This window comes from Clarias gariepinus, chromosome 1, assembly GCF_024256425.1.
Source record: "Clarias gariepinus isolate MV-2021 ecotype Netherlands chromosome 1, CGAR_prim_01v2, whole genome shotgun sequence".
Classification (NCBI taxonomy): domain Eukaryota; kingdom Metazoa; phylum Chordata; class Actinopteri; order Siluriformes; family Clariidae; genus Clarias; species Clarias gariepinus.
In genome coordinates, this window is record NC_071100.1 from 35,769,442 (window position 1) to 35,795,099 (window position 25,658).

At 36.9% G+C, this 25,658-nt stretch overlaps 1 protein-coding gene across 1 annotated transcript in view; it reads left to right on the forward strand.

The window, feature by feature from the left end:
* ehbp1l1a (EH domain binding protein 1-like 1a) overlaps positions 1-25,658 on the forward strand; it is a 48,459-nt gene that overhangs the window by 8,019 nt on the left and 14,782 nt on the right. Inside the window, exons 2-18 of the mRNA XM_053495511.1 lie at positions 3,028-3,085; positions 6,346-6,441; positions 6,586-6,639; positions 6,981-7,159; positions 7,824-7,960; positions 8,994-9,230; positions 9,868-10,065; positions 11,442-11,660; positions 11,942-12,526; positions 14,323-14,382; positions 14,470-14,593; positions 16,686-19,253; positions 19,334-19,402; positions 21,419-23,988; positions 24,064-24,106; positions 24,404-24,601; positions 25,142-25,630. Of these exons, the coding sequence (XP_053351486.1) occupies positions 3,028-3,085; positions 6,346-6,441; positions 6,586-6,639; positions 6,981-7,159; positions 7,824-7,960; positions 8,994-9,230; positions 9,868-10,065; positions 11,442-11,660; positions 11,942-12,526; positions 14,323-14,382; positions 14,470-14,593; positions 16,686-19,253; positions 19,334-19,402; positions 21,419-23,988; positions 24,064-24,106; positions 24,404-24,601; positions 25,142-25,630 (7,884 nt within the window). The remainder of the gene's footprint in view (positions 1-3,027; positions 3,086-6,345; positions 6,442-6,585; positions 6,640-6,980; positions 7,160-7,823; positions 7,961-8,993; positions 9,231-9,867; positions 10,066-11,441; positions 11,661-11,941; positions 12,527-14,322; positions 14,383-14,469; positions 14,594-16,685; positions 19,254-19,333; positions 19,403-21,418; positions 23,989-24,063; positions 24,107-24,403; positions 24,602-25,141; positions 25,631-25,658) is intronic.

A 25,658-nucleotide genomic window follows, 5' to 3' on the forward strand; every position in this document is an offset into this window, starting at 1 on the left:
AATGTTGTGACAGCTAGCTAGCCCTATACATAAACAAAATATTTCCTAAATAAATGCAAATAATGAATCATTATGTTGTATTGGCATTGACCAATTACAAAGATATAATAAAAAGCTATATTGGTTATAGAAAGTACTTATGGATTAGGATATAGACTACTTCAGCACTGAGCACTCTGCAAGTCTGACTAGTACTGATAAATTTATACGGGAGATGTCAGTCATGTTCATTAACACTTTAAAAGTTTACAGTTGGTTTTGAGGTTCAACCCATTTGAGAGATCCCTCAGTCATCATATGCAGAAGCCGTGTCAGGCTGAGACAAGTGTACTGTCAGGTAAATATTGAGATCTGTCATAAAAGCCCTGCAAAGTGATTTTTTCGATTCAGAATCAAAATTTTTTGTTCATTTAGATAAATTTGCAAATGTTGTAAGTCTTAACATCTACAAAAAACGTACTACAGCCTTTGCAGAAAAAACAGCGTTTTTTTTTTTTTTTTTGCGAATACTTATTTTGTAATGCACACATTCGAGCCTGGCCAGGGAATCAAACCCAGACCCTGGAGGTGTAAAGCAACAGTGCTAAACACTACACCACCGTGCCACCATTCTTTACTGCCAAAGAATAAATAAATATAAACAAATTGGTAAACATTTTCTTTGTGGATCTTACAGAAATTTTGTTGAAACCAAGCTTTTCATTCAATCTTTAAGCAATCATGATGCTGTGCATATCTTGATGGAGCTGAAAATAACACCTAAAAAAGATGGACTGATGCATAAACTAAAATAAACTATATGTCTTTGTATGCAGCAGAGCTTGTGACTACTCAACTACTCCAGGATGTGGTATTTTATTTTGCATATTTATTACCATATGCAATACAAAACCTAATCCTGGATCAGCTGCTTCTCTGAGATGGGTTACGAAAGTGACACCGTCTTTGTGAGACCATAGCAGGCATTTACAGAAATTAATCCTGTACTTAATGTGGGTCAGATAACTAACCCAGGAACTGAAATCTGCATCTGTGATGATGTCACTCTTTAATGGCCTTCAGGCTGCAGAATTCCAGCTTTGTGCCAGCAACATGTTTGATCAGGAACCTCGGCATACTAAAATATTTTGTTGTATCCAGTGAGATTTAGTGTTAATAGTGTTTCCCAACGAACTTGTGGTAAGGTCGATTCTCGGAGGGGTGGGGTCAGTTCTGCAGTAATTTAAGTAATATGATTTTTTTTTATACACCTATTGACATTCCTAGCTAGCAATTAAACACCAGAACAGGGAAGAAAGTTAACAAAGTCTCCCATGTTCATTACTCTTGTTGATTTCAGTTTTACTTCTCAGCAAAACTCTCTTTCTCTCTCTCCCTCACACACACACACACACACACACACACACACATACACACTCACTGCTCTACTCTCTCACCAGACCTAACCTCAATTTTATAACTGAAATGTGAATTTTTCTAAAAAAAAAAAAAAGGAGGGGGTAAGAGAGGGAGAGAGAGAAAGATCATATATTTAGGTGATCATGAGAACTCTGCACAGTAAAATACTCATTTTTAACACTGTCAGAGTTATTTGTTGAGTCTCACACTGGGGAACTTTGATTTCATTCTTACTAGGTTAAATTTCTATGGCAATCTAAGCTACATAATTATCCTGATCAGGTTGACACATCATAAGCGACTCACAAGCAAATTTATAGTCCATAGATTTTCCTGATTTTTTTTATTAGCGATGTTAGTGTTGTCTATGCAGTAGGATTGGACCTTTAGGGAGAATAAAAGTGTAACATGTATAGTGTCTTGCTATTGTAATATCTTGCTATTGATAGTAATTATTATTTTATTATTAATATTATATTAGTTCAAAATAGGCAGCACGATGTTGTAGTGGTTAGCACTGTCGCCTTGCACCTTCAGGGTCCATGAGTGTGTGAGTGTGTACAGTATGTGTATGAACTGTGATGGATTGGCACCCTGTCCAAGGTGTACCCTGCCTCGTGCCCTAAGTCTCCTGGGATAAGCTTCTGTATACTGGATAAAGTATATATATATTATAATATATTATTATCATCATTTTCTTTATGGATGGTAAAATCACCTATGGCTCGTTAATGTAGCCTAGATTTTTTTTTTTTTATGGTTTTAAATCCTGACTCTGGTCTTCATTTGTACTTGATCTTGATATGGCTTCAACCATGTTAAGGTTTAATCTTCACACAATCTAGTACTGTTCTTTGACTTGACTTGATTCCTTACTCCGGCCCTATGTAGTGGTGTATCAGGTATGAATGTTCTACACCTGTAGGTGGACCAGCCACTTTAAATTGCCCATAGATGTGCATGTGTATGCATGCTGCCCTGCAGTGGACTGGTGTGCTATACTAGGTGTCTATAAAAGCAAAGTGATCCTATCATTATTTTAATATGTTTTATAAGTAAAAAAAAACCCTCAGAGCATCATCTAGACAATCTCTAAGAAAACCTCTCAAGATAGCCCTGCTCTCCTAATACCTCTTCTACTTTCATATATCAGACTTTATTGTGCGTGAATGTGCTGCCATCTTATTACCATCTATAATGAGAATTACAGAAATAAACAAATACCAAAATAAAAAAACTAATTAATAATACAATGCAGAAAAACAAATTCCTATACCCATAAATGCTTGAATACATATAGAAAAAACATATATACAGAAAAAAAGATTTGTAAAATGCAAAAAAAAGAAAGGTTACTTTAATATAAAAAATAATTAATAATACATACATAATTCTGAGTAAGAAATTATGATTATGATTATTTTTATTAGTATTATGTCTGTAATCTGTTCTTTGCGGACTGGGGATCTGTAGGAAACATTGTGCAGTTTCATTTGCTTTGCATGATTAATTATAAACCTGGTGATTTGTAGTAGATAAGGCTACATGAATGACCTCATGAAAACACACTGTTCAATTGTGTGAGCTTACTGTATGTTGATGTTATTTTTATACACGCTGTGTCTGCAGGCAGCCGGACAAACTGAGAGTGGTTTGGATCAGACGAAACAGACGAATCTGCACAAAGGTAGAAGAGAGGAAGAATATGTTATCCAGTCTGTGTTAACCCAATGTATTTATTTTTTTCATATGTACAATGATTTCATGCTGAAAACATTGAATTACAAAAAATGGCCATGTCTGGGGGACACGTATGAGTGCATTATTGCTTATTTTTACCCTTTGCACAAGTGGTATGAGAAGTTTGCTAATTGTGTGCAGGATGTAATGCAATGAAATATGTCCAGGTTGACCAGGTTAAAGCGTTACCCTTTTCTTCAAAGTGAACTACAATTTTGTTGAAAATAGAAATGACTATTTTAAGATTTTAGCTGTTTTCCCCTGGGCCAGTCCATCCTTTGGTAGACAAACAATCCAGCCTCTTGTCTACAGTATTTACTGCTCGCATTTCTGTAAAGATAAGGGGCCACATTAGACTTAGTCCAGTGTCAAGAGGGCCAAACAGAAAGTCACAGTTAGAACTGTACATCGCATGTTTAGCTAGTTAATGTAGATATTATTAATATATACAGTTTTATTAAAATCTTTTTACGTAACAGCACATTTTGTAAGCATTTAAGTTTAAAGCCCTGAGTTTATTGCCCTCTAGTGGAAAAAGAGGAATTAGCTCTCAGTATGATTATTGTTATGATGATGATGATGATGATGATTACTACATTACATTATTTCAACTGTTTAGAGCTGCATAGACTGCTAAGCACCTGTTGCATGCCTTCTTTTTTCTCTAAACACCAATTATAAATACATTTAAAAAAGTGAGAAACTAAAAACTAAATTAATAATAAATTAATTAAATTGACAGTGAAAAGGGTTTTTAAAATGAATAGGATGGTTAAAAAAAAATATTCATGGGACAAAACACCCAGGTCATGCTTCTTAGCTGTGGTGAGTAACCCTGGCAGTCCTGTAATAGTAATCCACAAGCAGCTGAGTCATGTTATTAAATGGGAATTCATGTGGGAATTTTGTCCATCAGCTCAGATACATTAACCATTTCATTATGCGTACCTTGTTAGTTTTGGGTTTGAGTCCCTTTTGCCTTCAAAACTGCTTTCATTCTTGATGACATAGATTCAGCAATGGGTGGAAACATTTCTTAAATATTTTGACCCATATTGACATGATAACATCAAACAGTTCCTGCAGTTTTTTCAGCTGCACATGCATGATGCAAATCTCCTCTTCCACCACATTCCAAAGGTGATCTACTGGATTGAGATCTGCTGACTGGGGAGGCCATTTGAGTCCAGTGAACTCATGGTCATGTCCAAGAAACCAGTTTGAGATTATTTTAGCTTTGTTGTTGTTATAAAGGGATAGGAATGGTCAACAACAATACTCAGGTGGTCTATGGCATTTAAATAATGCTCAATTGGTACTAAGTGGCCCATTTTGTGCCAAGAAAATATTTCCCACACCATTACACTACCACCAGCAGCCTAAACCGTTGATACAAGTCAGGATGGAGCCATGCTTTCGTGCTGTTCATGCCAAGATCTGACCTTACCATCTGAATGTTGCAGCAGAAATCAGGGACTCGGAGACAAGGGAACAATTTCCAGTCTTCTATTCTCCAATTTTTGTGAGCCAAAGCAAATTGTAGTCTCAAATTCAAATTCAAATTCAAATTTTATTTGTCACATACACAGTCATACACAGTACAATATGCAGTGAAATGCTTGTACGACCGCCAGTGACCTTAAAAAGAAAATAAAAACTATATATAAGGAATAAATATTAATAAAAAGAAATACGAAAGAAAATAAATTTAACTAGTAAAATAAACTGTACAAATAAGGGCATAATAAAAATATTACAAAATATAGAAATATAGGAATATAGGGAAAAAAAAGGTATATATAAAAATTTTAAGGTGGCAATGGCTGTGCAAATATGCATGAAAAGTGACTTAAGAAAGTGTCATGTGCAATGGTCGGATATATAAATATGTAGTGCATGAATGTGTCCATGATTGTTCCGTCAATGTCAATGTTTAAAAAGATATTACTCCTGTGTGGTGTTGTGGTTGAGAGACCTTATCGCCTGTGGGAAGAAGCTTCTCCTCAGTCTCTCTGTGTTGGCCTTCAGGGAGCGGAATCGCTTTCCAGACCGCAACAGAGTGAACAGTCCATTGTTGGGGTGGCTGAGGTCCTTCACGATCTTCCTGGCCTTGGTCCAGCACCGCTTGCTGTAGATCAAGTGCAGGTCAGGGAGCTCGGTGCGGATGATGTGCTCAGCTGATCGCACCACCCTCTGTAGAGCTCGTCTGTCCTGCATGGTGCTGTTTCCAAACCAGGTCGTGATGTTTCCCGTCAGGATGCTCTCTATGGTACAGGAGTAGAAATTCCTGAGCACCTTAGAGGGCTGAAGTCTAGGTATCCTGCTGACAGGAGTGGCACCCAGTGTGATGTTCTGCTGCTGCAACACATCTGCTTTAAGGCTCAATGTGTTCAGAGATGCTCTTCAGCATAACTCGATTGTAAGGACAGGGTGTTTGTGTTATGTTTACCTTTCTATCGATAGAATTGTTGCCCAGAGAGCTGCCACTTACTGTATATTTTTCTATATTGGCTCTTTATCAGACCATCCTCTCAGATGGTTGTTTGTGAAAGTTGCTGTAGATCATCATTTTCAGAAATACTCAAACCAGCCCATCAGGCACCGTCAACCATGCTATGTTCAAAGTCACTTATATTATGTTTCTTCCCCATTCTAATGCTTGGTTTGAACTTCAACAGTTCATCTTGACCATGTCTAGAGTACATGCCTAAATGCATTGAGTTGCTATGATCAGATTGGCTGATTAGGTATTAGCGTTAAGGGGCAGTTGAACAGGTATACTTCATTAAATGACCGGTGAGTGTAAATCTTCATCGTGCCCCAAGTTTTGGCACAAAAAAAGTGCAACTATACACTGACAAGATCTGGCAGACAATAATGTGAAATATAATGTACATGAAAACATCAAACATGAGCCAGAAGGATAAAGAGTTGACTTGACAGTAAGTCAGTGAAAGGCAGCAGATTTTATCCTTTTCGTGTTTTATACTCAGTTCTACTTGATTTGGCTTCAGACCACCAGGAAGATTTCTTTTTGAGCTAGGGGATTTTTCTAAGTACTAATATTTTGCCAGTAAACATTACAAATTAAAAATATATTTATGTTTAAACGTGTTTATATTTATACACTGTTATTAACTAAATATTGCACCTTTGCAATCTTTTCCGATTGTACTGTAACGCTTTAATATCCACTTACATTTTTAGCTTCATAGCTGGCAGCCTGGCATTAAGAATCCTTATAGAGGGACAGTATTGTGGCAAGTGCCTGAGAATGTGGATACTACAATCACACTCTTTAAGGTACCATTTATATCTTACAATAATACTGTGATAATAAGTATGTATTACTTTAGTGACAGTATCTCTAATGCCAATTTTCCAATTTATTATTACATTATTATTAATTATATATATATTATAACATTATTACATTGCCTTTTACAGGATCCAAATGCTGATGAATTTGAGGACAAAGATTGGTCGTTCATTATTGAAAATGTAAGTTGCTAAATCTCTAATGTAGGACACTGGTCCAAGAAAATGTGTATTGCATCACGTGTAAGTCAGGACTTAATAATCAACCCTCTACATCTATAAATAGTTTATTTTGTAATACAAAATATGGGTAATAAAGAAGTAAAAAAGCCGGATGTAGAGATGCAAAGATTTGTTTTGTCCAGAGTTTTCGTGAATTTGCATTTGAATTTCTTTTCAAGACTTTAATTAGTCCTATAGCTGTTGCGGTTTTGTTGCTGAACATAGTTAGATCGTCATTTTTTTCTCTAGCTTTTATTAACTTCTGGATATGAGCCCTTGTTTTTTTTTCCCTAATTATACAGGAGACAAAAGGCCATCGGAAAGTTCTAGCATCAGTTGATGTGAACATGAAGAAGTATGCCGACGTGACTTCAACAACAGTTGACCTGACACTCAAGCTGAAACCACTCTCTGTGAAAGTGGTAGACGCTACACTGAAGCTCAGCCTGAGCTGTATCTTTCTCAAAGAGGGCAAGGCCACGTGAGTGTTTCATTTTCAGGTCTAACGATAAAAATAATGGCAACATCTAGGTTAGACACTAAAGTGTGTATATATTAGACACTTTGGGCTCTTTTCTTGTGCATGTGTAATTTGCTGCTGAAACAGCAGCTGCGTCTGGGGTACTCATCAATCACTGATGCACAGAGTCTTAGCAAGTTAAGTAAATTCATCACTAGAGAATAAAAAAAAGATCTGATTAAATCACGCATACTCACATGTATAATTTGTTAAAAAATTACAAGCTTCACACCCACACCTGCTGTTAGGTACAGGCTGGCTACTGTAAGTTCTCTTGCTTGAAAACTTATTTGGTTATTACACAAACTCCAAAAGAAATTAGAAATTTACTGATTGGTATTATTAATGAACTTCCTAACAAAATACTGAAAACACTTCATTTTCAGCATATAAAAAAGTAAAAACCCATGCTTTCTAACACACTCTGTCCTGATAGCCCTGCCAAGCATTGTAGTCAGACTTCTTTTGTGTCTGAAGTTGGCACAATGATATTTGATGTGAATAAGCTTTTGTATAATGCAGTACTACAACTGGTTAAAAAAAAGCTCTAAACAGTCAGAGGAATTGGTGTGTTTTCTGATGGCAATCTGCTTTTTTACTCAACAATCGTTTTTTTTTCCCGCAGGGATGATGATATGCAGAGTTTAGCCAGTCTAATGAGCCTTAAATATTCAGATATTGCAAACCTGGATGACTTCAACGACAGTGATGAAGAGGAAAAGCGGCCAAGGACAGGAACAAGCAGAAGTGTAGTAGCTACAGGTAGGAATATACCCTTTGAACTCTGATTCTAGTGTTGGTATTAATTAATGTTATTAATTCATTTTAGTATTAATTTTAGCATGCATGTGTGAGAGAAATTGAAAGAGAGAGTTTTTTTTGTCTTTCTCTCTTTTTGTCTCTCTCTCTCTCTCACTCACTCACACAAGCACACACACATGCATAGGTCAAAAATTAAAAGGCAATAGAATTGAGAAATAAACATTTGCTGTGATACAAAATTAATTATAAACAAATGCAGTTTGCTTGTTTCATATGACACTGCATTTATTGCTCTATTCCGCGCGGAGCAAAGGTGACACAAAGGGATCAGTATCGGTTGTCTCGCATCGGCAGCATCGTTGTCATACTTCTATCCGCAAATTATCCTAAACCACTCATGGGATTTTTACCAAATATTTACGGGATATATATTTTTTTATAATTTTGTGTAGTTTTGTATTTATTTATTTATTTATTTATTTATTTATTTATAATATTTGTTTTTTTCCTTCTCCATGGTCAGCTCCTCCTCCTCCTCCTGTTAGTAAAGTTCATGATGAGGCATGGAGGCCTGTTGTAAATACAAACCCTGTTGTTACAGGTAGCTTCCTGCCTGTTTTTTATTGCCTGCCTGTTTTTCCTCTCTCTCATTTCATGAATGTTTAGCACTGCAGTTATTTAAAATAGTGACCTGCAGTAACCCAATATCGCTCTGGTATGATGTCATACAGCAGACAACATGTTCTTACAGTACAGTATGCTGCTTTGCATGCTGATACTGTACTGTATGCACAAAACATGCAATATACTGCAAAAGATTTCTGCACCGCAATTTAAAACCCATTCCTACATCTTTGTCTTATTGATTAATAATAATCATAATTATAATAATAATACAATTAACCGAGTGCCCTTTAATGAAATATATTCCACAATGTTCCACAATCATTTCTGCCATTTAAATCCCCTACTGTACATTCCTCATTTCTCAGTTTCCCTCTTGTTCTTGGTCTTTCAATTCATTCCAAAACAGATTCAAAGAATTCATCATCATCATCTTCGGTTCTTAACCTGCCTCATCAACCCTGCAATCTGTTCCAGACCTCTCTTAAACCTCTCTCATCTCTTTCTACTGCAACCGCCCATCTGCCTGACCCTTCTGGCTCATCCAAGCTGTCACGCCCTTCTCAATATGACTTTACTGTACCGGCATTTATTCGCGCTCATCCTCCTGCCCTGCCTAAAATCTTCCAGCCAATAGCAGGCTCAGGTACACATATGCATGAAGCCAGTACAGTAATAAAAAAACACCACAGAGGGTGCTGTTCACTGAAGGTGAATTGCAAAGGATGTGCAGTTGTCATGCTATTGTGGGAAACTTTTTTTTTTTCTAATTTATTGGATATTCATTTTACTCCTCCGTTTACAAAATGGTGAGATTGGAATGGATTAATATCACTGTGACTAAAATGGGGACTCAGTTATAAGACACAGTGGAGATAGACAGTCCTCTAAAAGAGGCCATGTGCATGTGCAGAAGCAAAGCATGTCTTAATGCACCATGAGAAGTTCTTTTTTTCTATTGGAAGGATCTCATAAAGTCACAGTAGACTGGAAGTTTAGAAGTCACAGTAGAATGGATTTATAGCGCATGCATTTAGAAGCATTTGTCTGAAATCCATGGTAACCTGGACAACATGCTGGGAATTTGCCCATAAAAGCAGGTCTTCTAGTCTTCCTATAGTAACATGTCTATATTTTGTGTAAGGTTTATATGTTAAGTAAAATAACTTTGAACAAAGAATCAGAGTAAAAATAGTGCGAATTAGAGTGAAAATATGTTTGTATCTGTATTTGTTTATTTGTCTCTTTCTTCTGCTTTGCTTCTTTTTCCTGCTGTATTTAAGTCCCTGCTTCCGTTTCACAAAGGCCCTCAGGGGGCCAGGCTGATGCTAATATGACTGAGGTCGTTAGCTCTGTAACTTCTCATCCACGACCTGTCTCCTCCACATTTCCTGGTCACTGTGCTCCCTCTTTCCCTCCCTCCTCCACCTACTTCTCTTCCTCCTCTCAACCGAAATCTCCACCCGCTGTTTGTCAGACAGGTAATAACTGTTAGGTCTTTGCAGTTTTGTGATGTGACATATCACCTTGCAGTACATTATTACAAACAGTCAAGAAGTTGTTAAATTATGAGCACTTTTCTACTGAATGGGTTTTGTGGGCTCAGCAAATTACTTATAATTCTTGAACTTGTGACTGTTTCAAACATGCTGAAATTGGTTTCCTCTTTTACTCAAGTTCCCTTCTTGCATTAAGATTAAAAATAAGTCAATAAGGACCAAGATTAAAATCTCTTACTTGAATCGAATCTACCAGGATGGAAATCTACAGTATTAGTAGGGTAGTGGAGTTTCTGTCCAAATTTCTTGCAGATACAAAAGGATTAACAATGTAATGTCTCAGATTACTTTTATTTATGTATCTGTAGTTCCATTGCTTTATTATTATTATTATTATTATTATTATTATTATTATTGCTTAGCTTGGCTTTGTTTTGCACCTATAGATGACAATGTAATGGATCTGAATGCCCTCTCAACAAATGGTGTAGAAAGACATTTGAACTTGGCATTTGACCTATAAGTCCTAAACTTCTTGCAACATTCAGTAGGCTATGTTCAAACACATGTCGCAGTAGCTTTTGTTGCAAACGTGCTTTGGCATTTTGCAACGCTTTGCATAAATTGAGCAAAAGCATGTAAGGCTGCGACCTCTAGTTGGAAACTAGACCCCTAATGGGAGCAGCCGGAAGAAGAAGAAGAAGATATTTGCATAATATCATTACAGCGGTCTTTCTGGGTCTTTAACATAAAATGAGATATCACTGTTTTCATTATGAAATTGAAATTGAAATTTACAGAAGCCTTTTACTAGACCACTCAATAACCTTCAAAGAAAATCTGAAATCCATGAATAGAATTGGAAGGGAAATAATTTGGGATGCTTTCACACTATAAATTTAGGAATGGATTGAAGTACACCAGACCTTAAAGTCTGGTGTTTGTGTAATGTGAATGCCCTTTAATGTGCCTAGGCATGAACTACTGCACTGTTTCTAAGGCCCCTTGAAAAATGGTCTCGGGTATGGTGAGAATTACATATTAAAACCAACTGTACCTAAACATGGAACTGGACTGATATTTAAACATGGATGTGCAGGTGCTGCTGAATAGGATGGCAGACAAGAGGTTGACTTCCATGTAGTCTTTTATGTAGCGGGGTGAACAGTCGCATCTGGGCACAATACTAAGCAACCATGCCTAGTATGAGAGCAACCTGGCACACAAAGCCAGAATATGGGTATTTATTTGCAAGCCATAGCAAGCCTTGTTGTTCATCAGAAAAGTGCTACTGTATGTGTTGTAATGAGGGTTTTTACGTCTTGCTTTACTCATCTCTCTGTTTTTCCCCATCTCAGCCACCTCTGCTGCCCCAGGAGCCCTGACTCCTCAGAGTTGTCCTGCTTTTTCTTCCCCTTTGTCTGCCAGTAGCCCTGATTCTTCTGTTCTTGGCATCTATCCCCCAGACTCTGTACCTTGCCCTGCACCATGTCCTTTAAAAACCTACCGTGCCTCCTTGTCAGAGCTAGGCTCTGTTCTCACCAGGCCCACCAGTATGCCCTCAGCTACTGAGACAGGTATACAAAGCCCTCAGTGTAAGAATTTACTTGACTGTGTAAAGTATAATTTTAAACAAAAATTAAGGAGTGACTATATGCTTCATCTAGTATTGTGGGAGTTTAGATCAGAAGATGACTGAGGGATAAAATTCTCAAATGGTTGATTAATGAAGTTTCAAGTGATTACTTTTTTCTCTCTTTTTTGTTAATGATGAAAATCTCGATTAACCAAGAAACTTTTTCTCTTTTTTCTTTCCAACATTCTCTCACCTCACTCATCAACCATTATGCTCATTTAGCAACATGGCAGAGAGAGTGGAGGTCCCCTGAAGTTATGCCTAGCCTCTGTCCCGCACCAATTACTTTAGAAGAACCTGTCCTTCAGCAGGCAGTGCAGAGTTCAGACACACTGCGCAGGCCTGCTTCAGTTTCATTACCTCACTCCGCTTTTGGTCCTCCCCTTAAAAAAGCTAGTACTTTTACCTCTCCCATTAACAAACCGCTTCCTCCTTTACCCTTGCCAGGACTATTGCCTTTTCCTACCACTACTGTGCCATCTGCATTAGCTTCTCCTCCTCTGCCCCTGTCCTGTCAACCTGAGATATCATCTTGCACTGTGTCCTCTCCCTTGCCCCATTCATTTGTCCCATCAGATCCCCTGTCACCAGCCCACACCTTCCATGTTGCTGAACCTCCACCGGTCAGCCTAATAGGAATCCCTGACTTATCTTTACACGCTGATTCCTCCCTTTTCACATTATCTAAATCCTCACCCACTCCTCAATCCAATACTTCCACTCAGCTGCCATCTGTCCACTTTCCTGCTCCTTTTTCAACTGCTGCTGTTGAACCTGAGGTTAATCCATCTGATGTTACCCAGTCAGGTACAGAGCAAGCTATTTGAAACCAGTTCTTCAAAAGATATTATCACTTGCGAAATCAATTACAGTATTTAATATTTTGCTTGGTTTAAATTGCACATGTTTGTTGGCGTGTTGTAGCTTGAATCCTCAGAGTTAGGCATGGATTTTTTTAACTTCTTAATTTTCTTGTTAATTTTCATTTGACCCATGCATTATTAACATTTTCATAAAAACTCATCTGCACACAAACTTTCCAGACCCTTTCCATCGGGTCCAGACGTTGGAATGGAGACACCAGGTTGTCCCCACCGTGGTTAGACCAAATGTTCGCAGACCTTCTGGGCCCCTTATTGTGAACACCCCTACATGTTCTTTTTCCCCTTGTCCTCCTCCACCTGTTGTTCCTGGCTCCCAATTTCAGTCCCAAACAGCAATCGCCTCACCCCTTATTGGGCACATTCCTGTACCTGCCTGTGATACAAGTAAAGGTACAAGTGGGTGGCCTGAAGTTTCAAAGCTACATGATTATAGCTTGTGAATGAGCATGCTGAAGGACAAGCCCATACTGTGTCTCAGGAATGTGTCTATGCTTTTAAAGTTACTATTATGATTGTAGTTTGGGTAACAGTGCTTGCTGTGGATGTTTGAGTAAGATTATGTATAATGTAGTCTACTGTATGTGGAGGTCTGGGAAAACCCATCAGACATTGATGCAGTTTAAATCTGACAAAAAGACAAACCCTGGTATTGATTAAGCTGTTTGTTTTTTTTTGCTCCTAAAATATAATTTGATACCATAAATATATTCTGCCAAAATGGTATATAAAACTTTCCAAGTTTTCCCTAGGCTTTCTAAGATCCTCAATTTGAGAGGGAGCTATTTAAAAATTGCAGAATTGCAAAATCATCGATCTGATTAATACTGTATGTTTAATTGATAGTTGTGTATATATTGTAATATATATTTTCTACATGTGCCAAAATAGCAAAAATATATCTAACAAAATAGATTTAAATCATAATGCATTCAGCTTGTACTGTAGGTGCTTAAATACCATTTTTGTTTTGTTGAAAGTGTAGAAATACTAGAAAACTAATTTGAAAGTCGAAAGCTGTGATGAGGCTCTGGACTAATGTGCGTAATGCTCATAATTACTCATTTTCCATCAAATCAATTAAATTGCCACATTAATTGTTCGTCATTATTGTAAAATGAAATCCAAATAAAATGTAACAAATAACATTTGAGGCAGAATTCCAGGCTTTAAAATGCTAAAACTTTACTTGTGCAAAAGAGAAATGTATTGAAGTGATGTCAGAGTTTCACCATATGAAGTTTTCTCAGACTGGCACATTTTTCTGTTACCTAAAGTGACAATCTTTAACAACTGTGATAAATTTGATTTGTTATGCTATCTGTTTGTCTGGTAAAAGTATTCATCCCTTTTTTGTTTTGCCTTTTAACAATATGATGGTTTTTTTTTTATCAATGTGGATGTGAAAAGAAAAAAAATATAAAGTGGTAAAACTTTTGTGTGCATAGTCAGTGTTAGTTCTGTGCCATGCTGTGCATGTAAACATGCTAGGTTCTTAGGCCTTAATTCTGGAGATCTGGATTCATAATGTGCTTACAAGTTCCATAAGGCACTTGGAATAGTGGCATGGCATACAGCAAGCTTTGGAGGCGTACACAACCTGTGGACTTAATAAATAGGACTAGAGCTAATGTAAACTCTGCAAAGGCATACTTGGCAACGCAACTGATTTTGCACATATCAAAGCATTCTTTATTTTATTTTTATTATTTTTTTCATCAGAACCACACAGACACCTAGGCGTATTAAAAGAAGAGGAATCCTCCAGTGCAGCCTGTCCTGGTAAGAACTGTTTCGCATGTCACATCAGCTCTCACTGCTAATCTACATATATTTTACACACATTGTTGTTTTTCTCATTATTTGAAGGTGAGGAAAATGCAGATTCCAAAATTCCAAATCCAAACTTGAGATCGTCCCTTCACAAAGCCACCACACACAACAATAAACCACAATCAATGTTTGAGGTGCAGATTGTGAAGCCAGCCCCAGGGTGAGTAACTGATATATAGTAGTAACACTATTGGTACACTGTGGAAGGTTGCGTTAGAGGTTTCTTTTTTGTTGTTTTTACATATTTTCTATAAAGAAAACAACCCTTTTAAAAGTTGCAAATCTGTTTTAAAGTTGAGCATAACCCAGCAGGATATAGGAATGCTAAACATTGTTAGAAACAGAAGGGACCATGGTTGAATGTTGTGCAAATGGATGTTAATCAACATAAATGCTTCAAATAAATGTTCACATTTTGTTGGTTTGTGGCTGTAACGGCCATGCTATACTTAGATCATGAATTCAGTGTTATTTTATCAGTCATTCTGTCTTTCAAAAACAACGGTCCCCTACAATGCACAAATTCGCAAATCAGTCATCATAACTATATTACAGTGGTCATCCAAAATTAGGGTTCCTGCTAGGAATAGAGTTTTTAGTATGGGTTTCTAAACTGTTGCTGCTCATCTAAGATGATGATTGTCTGCCTTAATAGCCTAATTTTAGTCACGGTTTGTATTATTTATTTATTTTTTATAAGCGACACGGTGCTGTAGTGGTTAACTGTGGTCTGCACGCACCTCCAGGGTCTGGGTTTGATTCCCATCTCAGTGTGCATGAAGTTTGCATGTTCCCCCTGTGCTTGTTGGGTTTTATCCAGGTACACCGTTTTTTTCCCCAAAGACCTGCAGATTAGGCTAATTAGCTTGGCACCCTTACCAGGGTGAACCCTGCCTTTTGCCCTAAGTCTCCTGGGATAGGCTCCAGGCCATCTGCGACCCTAAATATAGGATAAAGCGGTCTAGACGATGAGTGTGTGGGTGATTTTCTTTTATTTTAAAATTATGTTAAACTGTAAAACCCTGACAGGTGAAGTGCATAACATTTTTATCTTTTTACACCGGATATACACAGAGTAACTGATGGGAGTTGGACAGTTTTGAAAAAACAGTACTCTGTAGATTTTCAACTCAAAATTAATTTATTTTTACAAAAACAGAGGTCAAGACATGCCATTTGAATTACTTATTCAGTTTAGAAAAATAAGGTCAAAAATGATTACCATCTTCTTGAATGCAGCTTTCAATCTTTTGTTCGAAAATTGTCCATCACTCGCGCCAACAGCTGTCAATCGAGTACTTCTTGTCGGATGGCATCTTTCTATTCATTTAAACTACAGGGTCTGTGAATGTACACATGGCACTTACCAAAACTGGCATGATATCACAATGTCATATACAAGTATATTTTATCATGTATTTTTTTTATATTCAACTGTATTGTCAATTTATTTTGTGTTAAATGTCAATTTATTTTGTGTTAATGTCAATTTATTTTGTGTTACAATGTTGCTCTCTGATTTATTTATTTTTTTTTAAAGCTAGTTGGATGTGTTATCTAACATGATTGTGAAAGTTTGCTACTGTATAAACAGGCTTCAGTAGGACTATTAGAAGTTTTGTGTGTGTATGTGGAAATGGTCATGTCATGGCTAGGCAAATTTGACACTTTAGTGTTTCCTCCTTCCTAGACCTAAGAGTATGGTCTCTCTTCTACAACCGACCCCCAAATCTCCTAGTGTCTCAGAGGCCCAATCATTTGAGTTGCCTAAACATGACATCAATGTGGCTAAGAAGACACCTTCAAAAACAGCTTCAGAAAGTATTCAGTCATCTGTCATAGTCAAAGAGTCCACTTTCCCATTGATTGAGATCAACCAAACAAAAGAGTCAACAGACGTGCATTCAGAGGAGAACTTTAAACTACAATATGAGCCTACTATTCTGCACAGTATCCAAACAGGTCAAAACGAGCAAGAAACAAACCGTGCCAAAGCGTTGACATTAAGCCGAGAAAAGTCTAAAATTGAGCAGGGGTAAGTCTAGCATGACATAGCAGAACAATTTAGATTTTCTATTTGCATGCACCTTAACTCTCAGCAGTTCTCTTAGGTGTGCAATCTTTTAGTTCTGATATGATCACGGCATGCTTGTTTTTACCTCAATCTTACTTTTACCTTATTGTGCCTGAATTCTGGTGTCCCTTTTTCTCAGAGCAAAAATCATTGCTGCTTTCCTTCCCTCTTGTTCAAGGACACCTAGTTTCCCTTGGTCACCCTGCACATCAACATATGACACAGATCAAAATCAAGGTGGAGTTTTGCCAAATAATGAATCAACTAGAATGAGAGAGGAGATTAATAATCTTCCCATTAACGTCCAGAAATCAAATCAAGACCATGAAGCTGTGAAAGATATTGTAGATATATCAGGATGTTCTGATATTGCACACAGTCCACAATTTGCACAAGTCCATAAGGCAAAAATAAAAGCCCATCATAGTGAGTCAAATATGATCAACCTTTTACTGTCTGATGCAAAAGAATCACATGTTTCTGGATTTTCATCTGGGAAAGATATTAAAATGGAGGAGGATGTACAGGGGCCTAAAAATAAAATTCTATTACAGGATGAGAGCAAAAAGAAAATAATTAATACAGTGGCCTGTGAAGATACAGAATATCAAGGCAGACACAGCTTTCAACACATGCATGAGTCTCAGTTAAGTGAAAATACTATTTTTGACACCCCTTTACCTCAGAAGTCAAAGGATGATCATTACAAAATATACAGAGAGCCATGCATTGTCAGAATTCTTCCATCCTGCCCAAGAGCTGCTTCTACACCTGGCTTGCCATCCTTGTACTTGCCAGAAAAAGTGAGCAAATGGCTATCATCTGAGGGGTCAATGAGATTAATGCCATGTAAGAAGGAACCAGCCAAGTATATTTACAATTTAGGAATACAGTATAATGATATTAAAGAACTCAATGAAATGATTGCACTGAAACCAACTTGTCCAAAATCTGTCAGTATTCCAGGATTTCCATCTATGCCTCTTCATACTGAGTACATACCAAGTAGTGTTAATTTCCTTTCAACCTATCCTACAGCCTCAAGAATTTCTGGCATACCTTCAAGACGTCTGGTCGTAGTCTCAGAACCTGAAAGCTGGCCCAAGAACAGTTTGATTTTATGGAAAAAAGAAAAGAAGAACAGTGAAGTGAAGATCATACACTCATTTACAGAGAGCCCAGATATGTTTAAGGCAATGATTCCCATAAGACCATCTTGCCCAGCAGCATCTAAGGTTCCTGGATTTCCATCTACTCCAAGGTCTATACCACAAGGACATCCAAGTATCATAAACATGCTACCATCTTGTGCAAAATTTTCCAGTATTACAGGTTTCCCTTCAGTGTTTCTCAGTATTAAGCAAGATCTCTCACTCTACTTATTTGACAACATACCATTATTTGTAAGGCAAAATAGGAAGTATCAAAGAAGTTTTATTCATGACTTTGGTAAGCCATATGATGATATTAGACAGCTCAGAAATATGTTGTCACTCACCATAACATGTCCAGCAAGTGCAGCTCCTGGCTTTCCATCTGCACCAATCCATATTGAAAAAGTCCCGACTGTGGTCAGTCTACTTCCAACCTGTCCCACAACTTCAAATATCTTTGGCATACCTTCAAAGTTGCTAGTCAGTGAGCCAGATGTTAAATATAAACATTTGGACAGTTTAGTACTGTGGCAAAGACAACTGATAAAAAATGATTGGGACATTCTTTTTATGTCTACATGTAATGTAAAAACAGCCAAATCAATGAGTCTTATAAGGTCAACATGTTCTACACAATCCAGGACTCCAGGATTCCCGTCTGCTCCAAAGCATAAATCTCAGAAAGACCTAAATATTGTAAAGATGATGCCATGTTGCCCAAACAATTCAAAGAATCTAGGCTTCCCATCCATAACAGTTATAAACACAGATCAAGATACTCAACAATGGAGATTAAACAGTGAACATTTAATTCAAATGCCAAAAAAGAAAATGTCAGACATGCATATTATTTTAAGTCAAATTTTGGACACATTTAAAGAAAACATTGATTTTACTAAGACTATGGTGTCCTTGGTGCCATCATGCTGCAAAAAAGCACAATCTCCTGGCTTTCCATCCCTACCAAAACAGGCTCATGATTGCTCTCCATACATGATAAAACTTTTAACTACTTGTCCTAAAGCTTCTTTTGTCCCCGGAATTCCATCTGTGCTGAACATTGTGTCTGTTTCCAATAAATGGCTAGTGGACACCACCAAGCCGTTATGGATAAAAAGAGTTAGGAATCAATCATACTGTTCCAACCTTTCATATCCACCTCAATATGAACATACAGATGTCAAAGACATGTTTTGTATACAAAAGATAGTTTTATTGAAACCGTCTTGCCCAAGAAAAGCAACCATTCCCGGCTTCCCATTTGCACCACCAACAAGTTTAGAGAAGCATTTTATGTTAACTCGAATGTCACCCTGTGAAATAGTTGAAACATGTGACCCGTTGAGAATAGAGTCATCTCTTAGCTCAAGCTCTTCCATGACACATGATCCGATTACAGTTCTAACAGAGGAAAACAACCCGTCAAAAGAGTGTAATATTGTTAAGCAACATTTAACAAATAAACCAGCTTTAAAGGAAGTGACTCATGTCGGTGCAAATAAGTTCAGGCCTATTTTGCTGAAAAAGACCAAGGAGGACATAGGATTTTGGCCAAGAAGTGATGATAGAGAAAGGGGAATTTTGGAGAATGGGTAAGTTTGGGAAAATTTAATTTCTCACCCTTTAGTCAGTGTGCAGTGCATAGATTAATTTTCATAAACCCTGTGTTTAGCAAAATAGACTGCAGAATGTGGCACTCCCTACCTCCAGACGTGCCATTATTACTGACCGCTGGAGAGAGGTAAGCTACAATGGTAACCTTCGTGCATTTACTGTGTAACAGTGCTATATGTCCAAAACATGGTATTGGTACTAAAAAGTGTCTCACCTACTGTAGGTGAAAAAGTTAATTTTCAGATAGGCTCATATAACACCATTTATACACCAAAATACTTAATGCTTCTTACCTTTTGATATGTGCTTCATTGTTTATAAATATGTATACACATTTATATTTTTATTCGACAAAAAAACACACATTTGTTAAATACAAAGTCATGCCCATTTATTTAGTGTCCATAACTTTTAAAAATTTTAATCTTTTAGTGATCTTAAATGTCATTCAGACAAAACTTGGCCAATTTAGATTTCACATAAAAAGACATAAACCTAAAAAAAAGTTAATTATTCTAAAATTCAAAATTGCTAAGATATATCAACAATAATTTGACATGGTTACGGACAGATTTTTTGCTTTTTAAGCTTTTATCAAAAAACATCTGTCATGCAAAGCAGTGAGTTCATATGCTTTTAGAAGCTTAAACCAATTATTTGAAGCTAGTATAACACTGGAAAATGTCTATTCTTGGGGCACATACTGTATAAAAATAATTTCTCCAAAACAGCTGAAGTTAGCAACTTGAAATTTTTAGGGAAGCAAGACTGGTCACTTCCATGTTGCAAAAACTTTAGAAGTAGCTTTTTTTGGCACACATGTGTTCTGTATAAATGTATAAAATAAAGAATTAAATCAGCACCAATACTGTGTTTTGGCTTATACTGACTGGTTTGTGATAACTGCTTCATTTAATTTTCTATTTCACTAATCCAAATACAAAGGTATATAACATTTTATTTTGACACAATACATAAAACTTACACAAAAAAAAACACAATACATAAAACCAAGTATGAGTAAAAATACAAAAAAAACCCCACAGAGAACATGGTTTAAAGTTTAGTGTAAAACACCATGATCATGTTCCAGATCTAGTGCGCCTTTGTCCTTAGGCTTGGATTGCACCTTGTGGCTCATTTCATCATCTTAAAATGATAGAAAAATATTTCCCCCAGCCCAACATACATTACAAGTCAAAAGTTTGAGCACAAGTTTGGACCTATTTTCTATATTCTAGAACAGTACCATTTTTTTTTCAAAACTATGAAATAACACATATGACATTAAGCCTTTAAATAACAACAAAAACAACAACAACAACAACAACAGTCAGTTGTTATTTTAAGACATAAAGATAAGTTTTTCTGCAATAGTTCTTGCAAGAACAGTATTGTCAAGTGAATTTGCAAAACCCATCAAGTACCATGATAAAACTCTCATGAAGTGACTCTCATGATCCCAGGAAAGCTAAAAACTTATCTTTACTGCAGAGGAGAAGTTCATTTAGGGTTACCAGCGTTAAAAATCACTAGTTAAAAGCACCTCAGATTAGTGTCGTTATCAAGGCTTTATAGAGCATAAGTGGCAGACACATCTTAAAGGGGATTGTTGAATATTTGTGAAGTCTTCTGCATTATTTTACAATATACAATTTTAAAGGGGTGTCCAAACTTTTGACTTGTAGTGTGCATTGTTGTACACTTCCAGTAGCTATATAGATACAAGTTGCATCACTTTCTAACTGCAACTGAACAGCACTAAAGTTGTTTTTGTGCCTGAGATTTATTGTTGTGTTCTAACTTGCCTAATGAAAAAACATAAAAAATAAGAAAAACAGGAACAATTCAAACTGACTTAACACTGTGTATCTGTCAATGTAATATAATGTATATAATGTACTCTTAGACACTAATATATTAAAAAGGAGTTGAATGAACCCTGTCTGTATTTTTGTAATGTTTTGTCCATATTTTGATTATGGGGTCTGCTCAGTTTTTTTTTTTTTTTTTTTTTTACTGATTGTGCTATAGTACATACTGTAGGAGATAATTAATTTATGACTTGTCTGTGACTAACTTCAAGAAAAGAAAATACATCCCTGGAATGCAGACCCTTACAACAATGTTTTACTTTCTTCAGAATTGACTGCACAAATACCAAAATAGATGATGAAAAACACAGAGAACACTCTGCTGGTGATAAGTACTCATTTGAGGACCAGGCACAAACACCAGTACATCCATATCCAGAATCTGGATATAAAGATGAAAAAGAGATGGTGGAAAACATATTTAACCTGGAGCCATCCATGTGTAACTCTCAGTCCAAATTACAGCAGGCCCAGTGCCTACCCAACATGGCGGATCTTTTTCCATCATGTTCAAAAATGTGTAGAGTTCCTGGATTCCCATCTACAGCTATGACTGATACCTATGAGACAGAGGGAACAGATTGGCCTAGAGATGTGAATACATTGTGGAGAAAGAAAATGGGACCAAAAACAATAGCACCCCTTCAGTATATGGCAATATCTGAATATGATGCAAAAATGTTTGCAAATATGGTATCTCTAACCTATTCATGTCCCAGTAAAACAAGTATAATTGGTTTTCCTTCTGCCTTTAGGGGGAAAATATTAGAAAAATCATCTCTAAGTACATCTTGCCCCAAAATATCCAGAGTAGCTGGTATACCATCCTGCTCTCTAATTCAAGAGGACATGTCTCATGTGGAGTGGCTAAATAAAAAAGAATGTTTGTGGGAGAAGGAGTTGAAGGAAGAACTGGCCTTCATCGTGAATAAACCAATTCAATATACTGAGATTTCAAGTATGATGGTGGATATTGTTCCAACTTGCTCTGAGATAGCACTTGTTCCTGGTTTTCCAGCTGCACCGGGTTTTAAAGAAAGATGGAAGAGTGGAACCATAGAAGCATATTCTTCAACTTGTTCAACAGTATCTGTAGTATCTGCAAGACTTTTTCCGACATGTCCAATGATGTCAAGAATTCCTGGATGTCCATCTAAACAAGAATCTAACAATTTGCAATGGATCAGTTATCAGACACTAATTTCAAGCAAACGATTTAAAGAAAAAGCAGTTAAGTCTATAGAAACTGGTAAAGATGCAGGGGATATAAATAAAAATATGACTTTATTGCCAACCTGCCCTCTTACAACACAAATTCCAGGTTTTCCATCTGCACGGCAATGTAAAGGGCAGAAGCCAAACATGCAAAAAATTCGCCCCTCTTGCCCAATGCTCTCCCATATAGCTGGATGTCAGAGCATACAAATCTGCAGATCGTCAAATTGGCCAACCAATCAAATTATTCTGATGGGCAGGCAAACTAAGGGTCTTGAAATCATTGTAATCACGTCAAAAGGTAACAAAACAGAACTTAAAAACAATGTTGCCTTGTTACCAACTTGTCCATACAAAACCTGCATTTCAGGTTTTCCATCTGTACCAGAACCAAAAATGCAAAATATTCTTCCCTCCTGCCCCAAAAGGTCGAACATTGTTGGATTTCCTTCTAAAGACCCCATTAAAGAAGGAACAATGCATTCAGACTGGTTGGGTGACATTCTAAATGCAGTTCAGGTCCGCTGTCGTGCCCCAAAACTTTTTATTAAGGACAAATCAAACGGCACTAGAGACTTAGTTAAAAGAATGTTTGCCTTAGCTCCGACATGTTCAACACTGGCAATAATACCAGGATTTCCATTTGCACCAAAACCCAAAATTTGTTTTAAAATGGTAAATTTAACGCCATGTATTCCAAGCACTTCAAGAGTTGTTGGGCTCCAATCAAGACAGATGACACACACACATGTATGGCGTTTTGAGAAAATGTATTCTTGGGAAAATATATTAAAAATAAGATCGGATATTCATGATAAATGCTTCTGTGACCCTGAGTGTGAACAGTTAGACCATTACAGTGTGAAGAAAATGATCGCTTTGGTGCCAGCCTGCCCAAGACAAGCTCAAACCCCTGGTTTTCCATCTATACCTTACATCAAAGTGGATAAAGTCTATTTACGAAAAGAGCCAGATATGAGAAGTATATTAAATTCTTGCCCAGGGTTTACTCTGGTTCCAGGCTTTCCTTCAGTAAATTTAGTTATCTCATCATCATGTAAAGCACAGGAGAAGCCAATGTGGGTTAAATCTATAAAAGAGAAATCAGTTTCAATTTTAAGGACAACCAAAGATTATGAGGAAGATGTAAAAGTTGTACTGCTTGTACCAACATGCCCAGATAAGGCTAGAGTCCCTGGATTTCCATCTGTAAGAAGCTTTGCATATGCAATGACTGCTCTCCTACCAACTTGTTCATGTGCAACAAGTATACCTGGAATGTCATTAAGAAAAGACATAACTCAAGATCTTACTCAAATAGACAGAGTAATTCCTGCTCTACCATTTTTTGTAAAAAAGCCTTTGAAGAAAAAGAGACATTTGATTCCTAACGATCTTCCCACAGTTGAGAATGCAACTGTTATGTCTACTTTGGTGTACTGTTGCCCAAGGAAAACAAGGATTCCTGGATTCCCATCAAGGCCTACTACATCTTCTAGGCAAACCGGCATGTCTATAACAAATGCCAATCAAACCGAGATCCAAATGGAGTCTGAAACCTCCCTGCATGTTGCCCCTCATAAGATAGACAAATGGGATCTAACAGTGGATGACAATCAGTGTGGTAAGACATAGGGTGTGTTTTACTTAATATATCTCACAACAGTAGCATAAACAATAATGTCCTGTCTTTTCAAAGAGAAATCACCAGAAATAAAAAAGACCAAAGAAATTCATGAAGGGTGAGTTAATTGCTTGCCTGTGGCATGGGGTGGATTCGTCATTACAAACAATACACCTGTTTTTCTGTTAAATGTGTGCATGTTTTATGTGTACCATTTGTGCTTACTTTTATGTTTAAATTTATTAGTCAATAACAGAATACTCTTTTTTTAAGAACATTATGTATTGGGAAATAAAATACATGATTTGAGTAGAATAGTATTTGAAATTTGAACTGCATGAGCGTAGATTATTTGGCATGAACTCCGTATTGGATTTTATTCTGCAATCTTCGTAAGACATCCAATTATCAGCAGAAGTCCACCGCAAGACAAGCAATCCCGGGAAGAACATACTGTAGAGCAGCCCTTTCCAAGTAAAACCTGTGACAGTACAGACAACTCAGAGAATGATGTAACATCTGGATGGGAGGTACTAGAGGCAGAGGATCCTTTTACAGAAAAAGAAGGATCGTTAGGCCTTGTTGAATCCATAGTTGGTGTTTTTCATAAAGGGTAAGCAAGAAACTAATATGCAACATGGAAGATGCTTTGAAGCTGTATGTTTTTTTTTTTTTTCATTTTTAATATTTTAGTTTTTTGTAATTATTGTACATGTTTAATAGATTTGTCCCTTTCATGAAGGTGTCTGTGAGATTTTCTTCTTAATGGGGCAAAAATGTTTATCTAAAATCGCGTACTTTATGACAAACTACTTTTGCAGATAAATATATAATCTTACCAAGTAGCAACATACAAATTTCAGGATGTACAGTATGTAAAATCCACATAGTATAGAGCTCATTGTGCACAGGAACTGTGAATTTCCTAAAAAAAAAAGGAAAAAAAATAACAAAAAAGATTTTGAACCCCAGTTGTACTGTAAGGGTTATAAGAAATTCTAGTATTAAAAGTTCCCAATTGAGATTGAATGACTGATTTGTAAATGTTGTAAAACACTTTGTTGTAAACATGATTGAAAAGGATTTTAGAAAAAAATTAGGTTATATTATTGTTATTTCTTTGTATTCCACTCAAGTTATGCATTGTGCTTAGATTTGAGACAGTGGCTGCGATGTTGCAGCCCTCTGGTTTTGGAGCAGAAGTGGATGGCCAGTTGACCTCTGATGACCCCTGTTGTTCGCTTGATCCTGAGAATAACATTAGCGTGAAACCCAAACAGCCTCAGTGTGAACCTGCTGAGGGGGCAATCCTACAAAACGTTTTACATGTTTCATCAACTGAACCGCAGGAGTTTAAATTCCCTGTACGTTTTGAACCACACATGCGGCGCATGGCTGACAGTCGATCTGAGACATCATTGTGCTCTAAAGATGTCGAAAGCTGGTTTGCTGGAAGTGGAGAACATAGCCAGATGAAGAAGTGGCCTCCACTAACAGAGGCAGACCTACATGATATTACCAAAGAACACGAAGAGAATGTTCCGTATGATTTACTTCAGATTAATGAAAAAAAGAAAATTTTCGATTTTGAGGAGAATACTGAAGAAGAGTTTTTAGATAAGCCATTCACAATAGTGAAGGGGTGAGTGTGTGTTGGAGTGTTTTCTGAG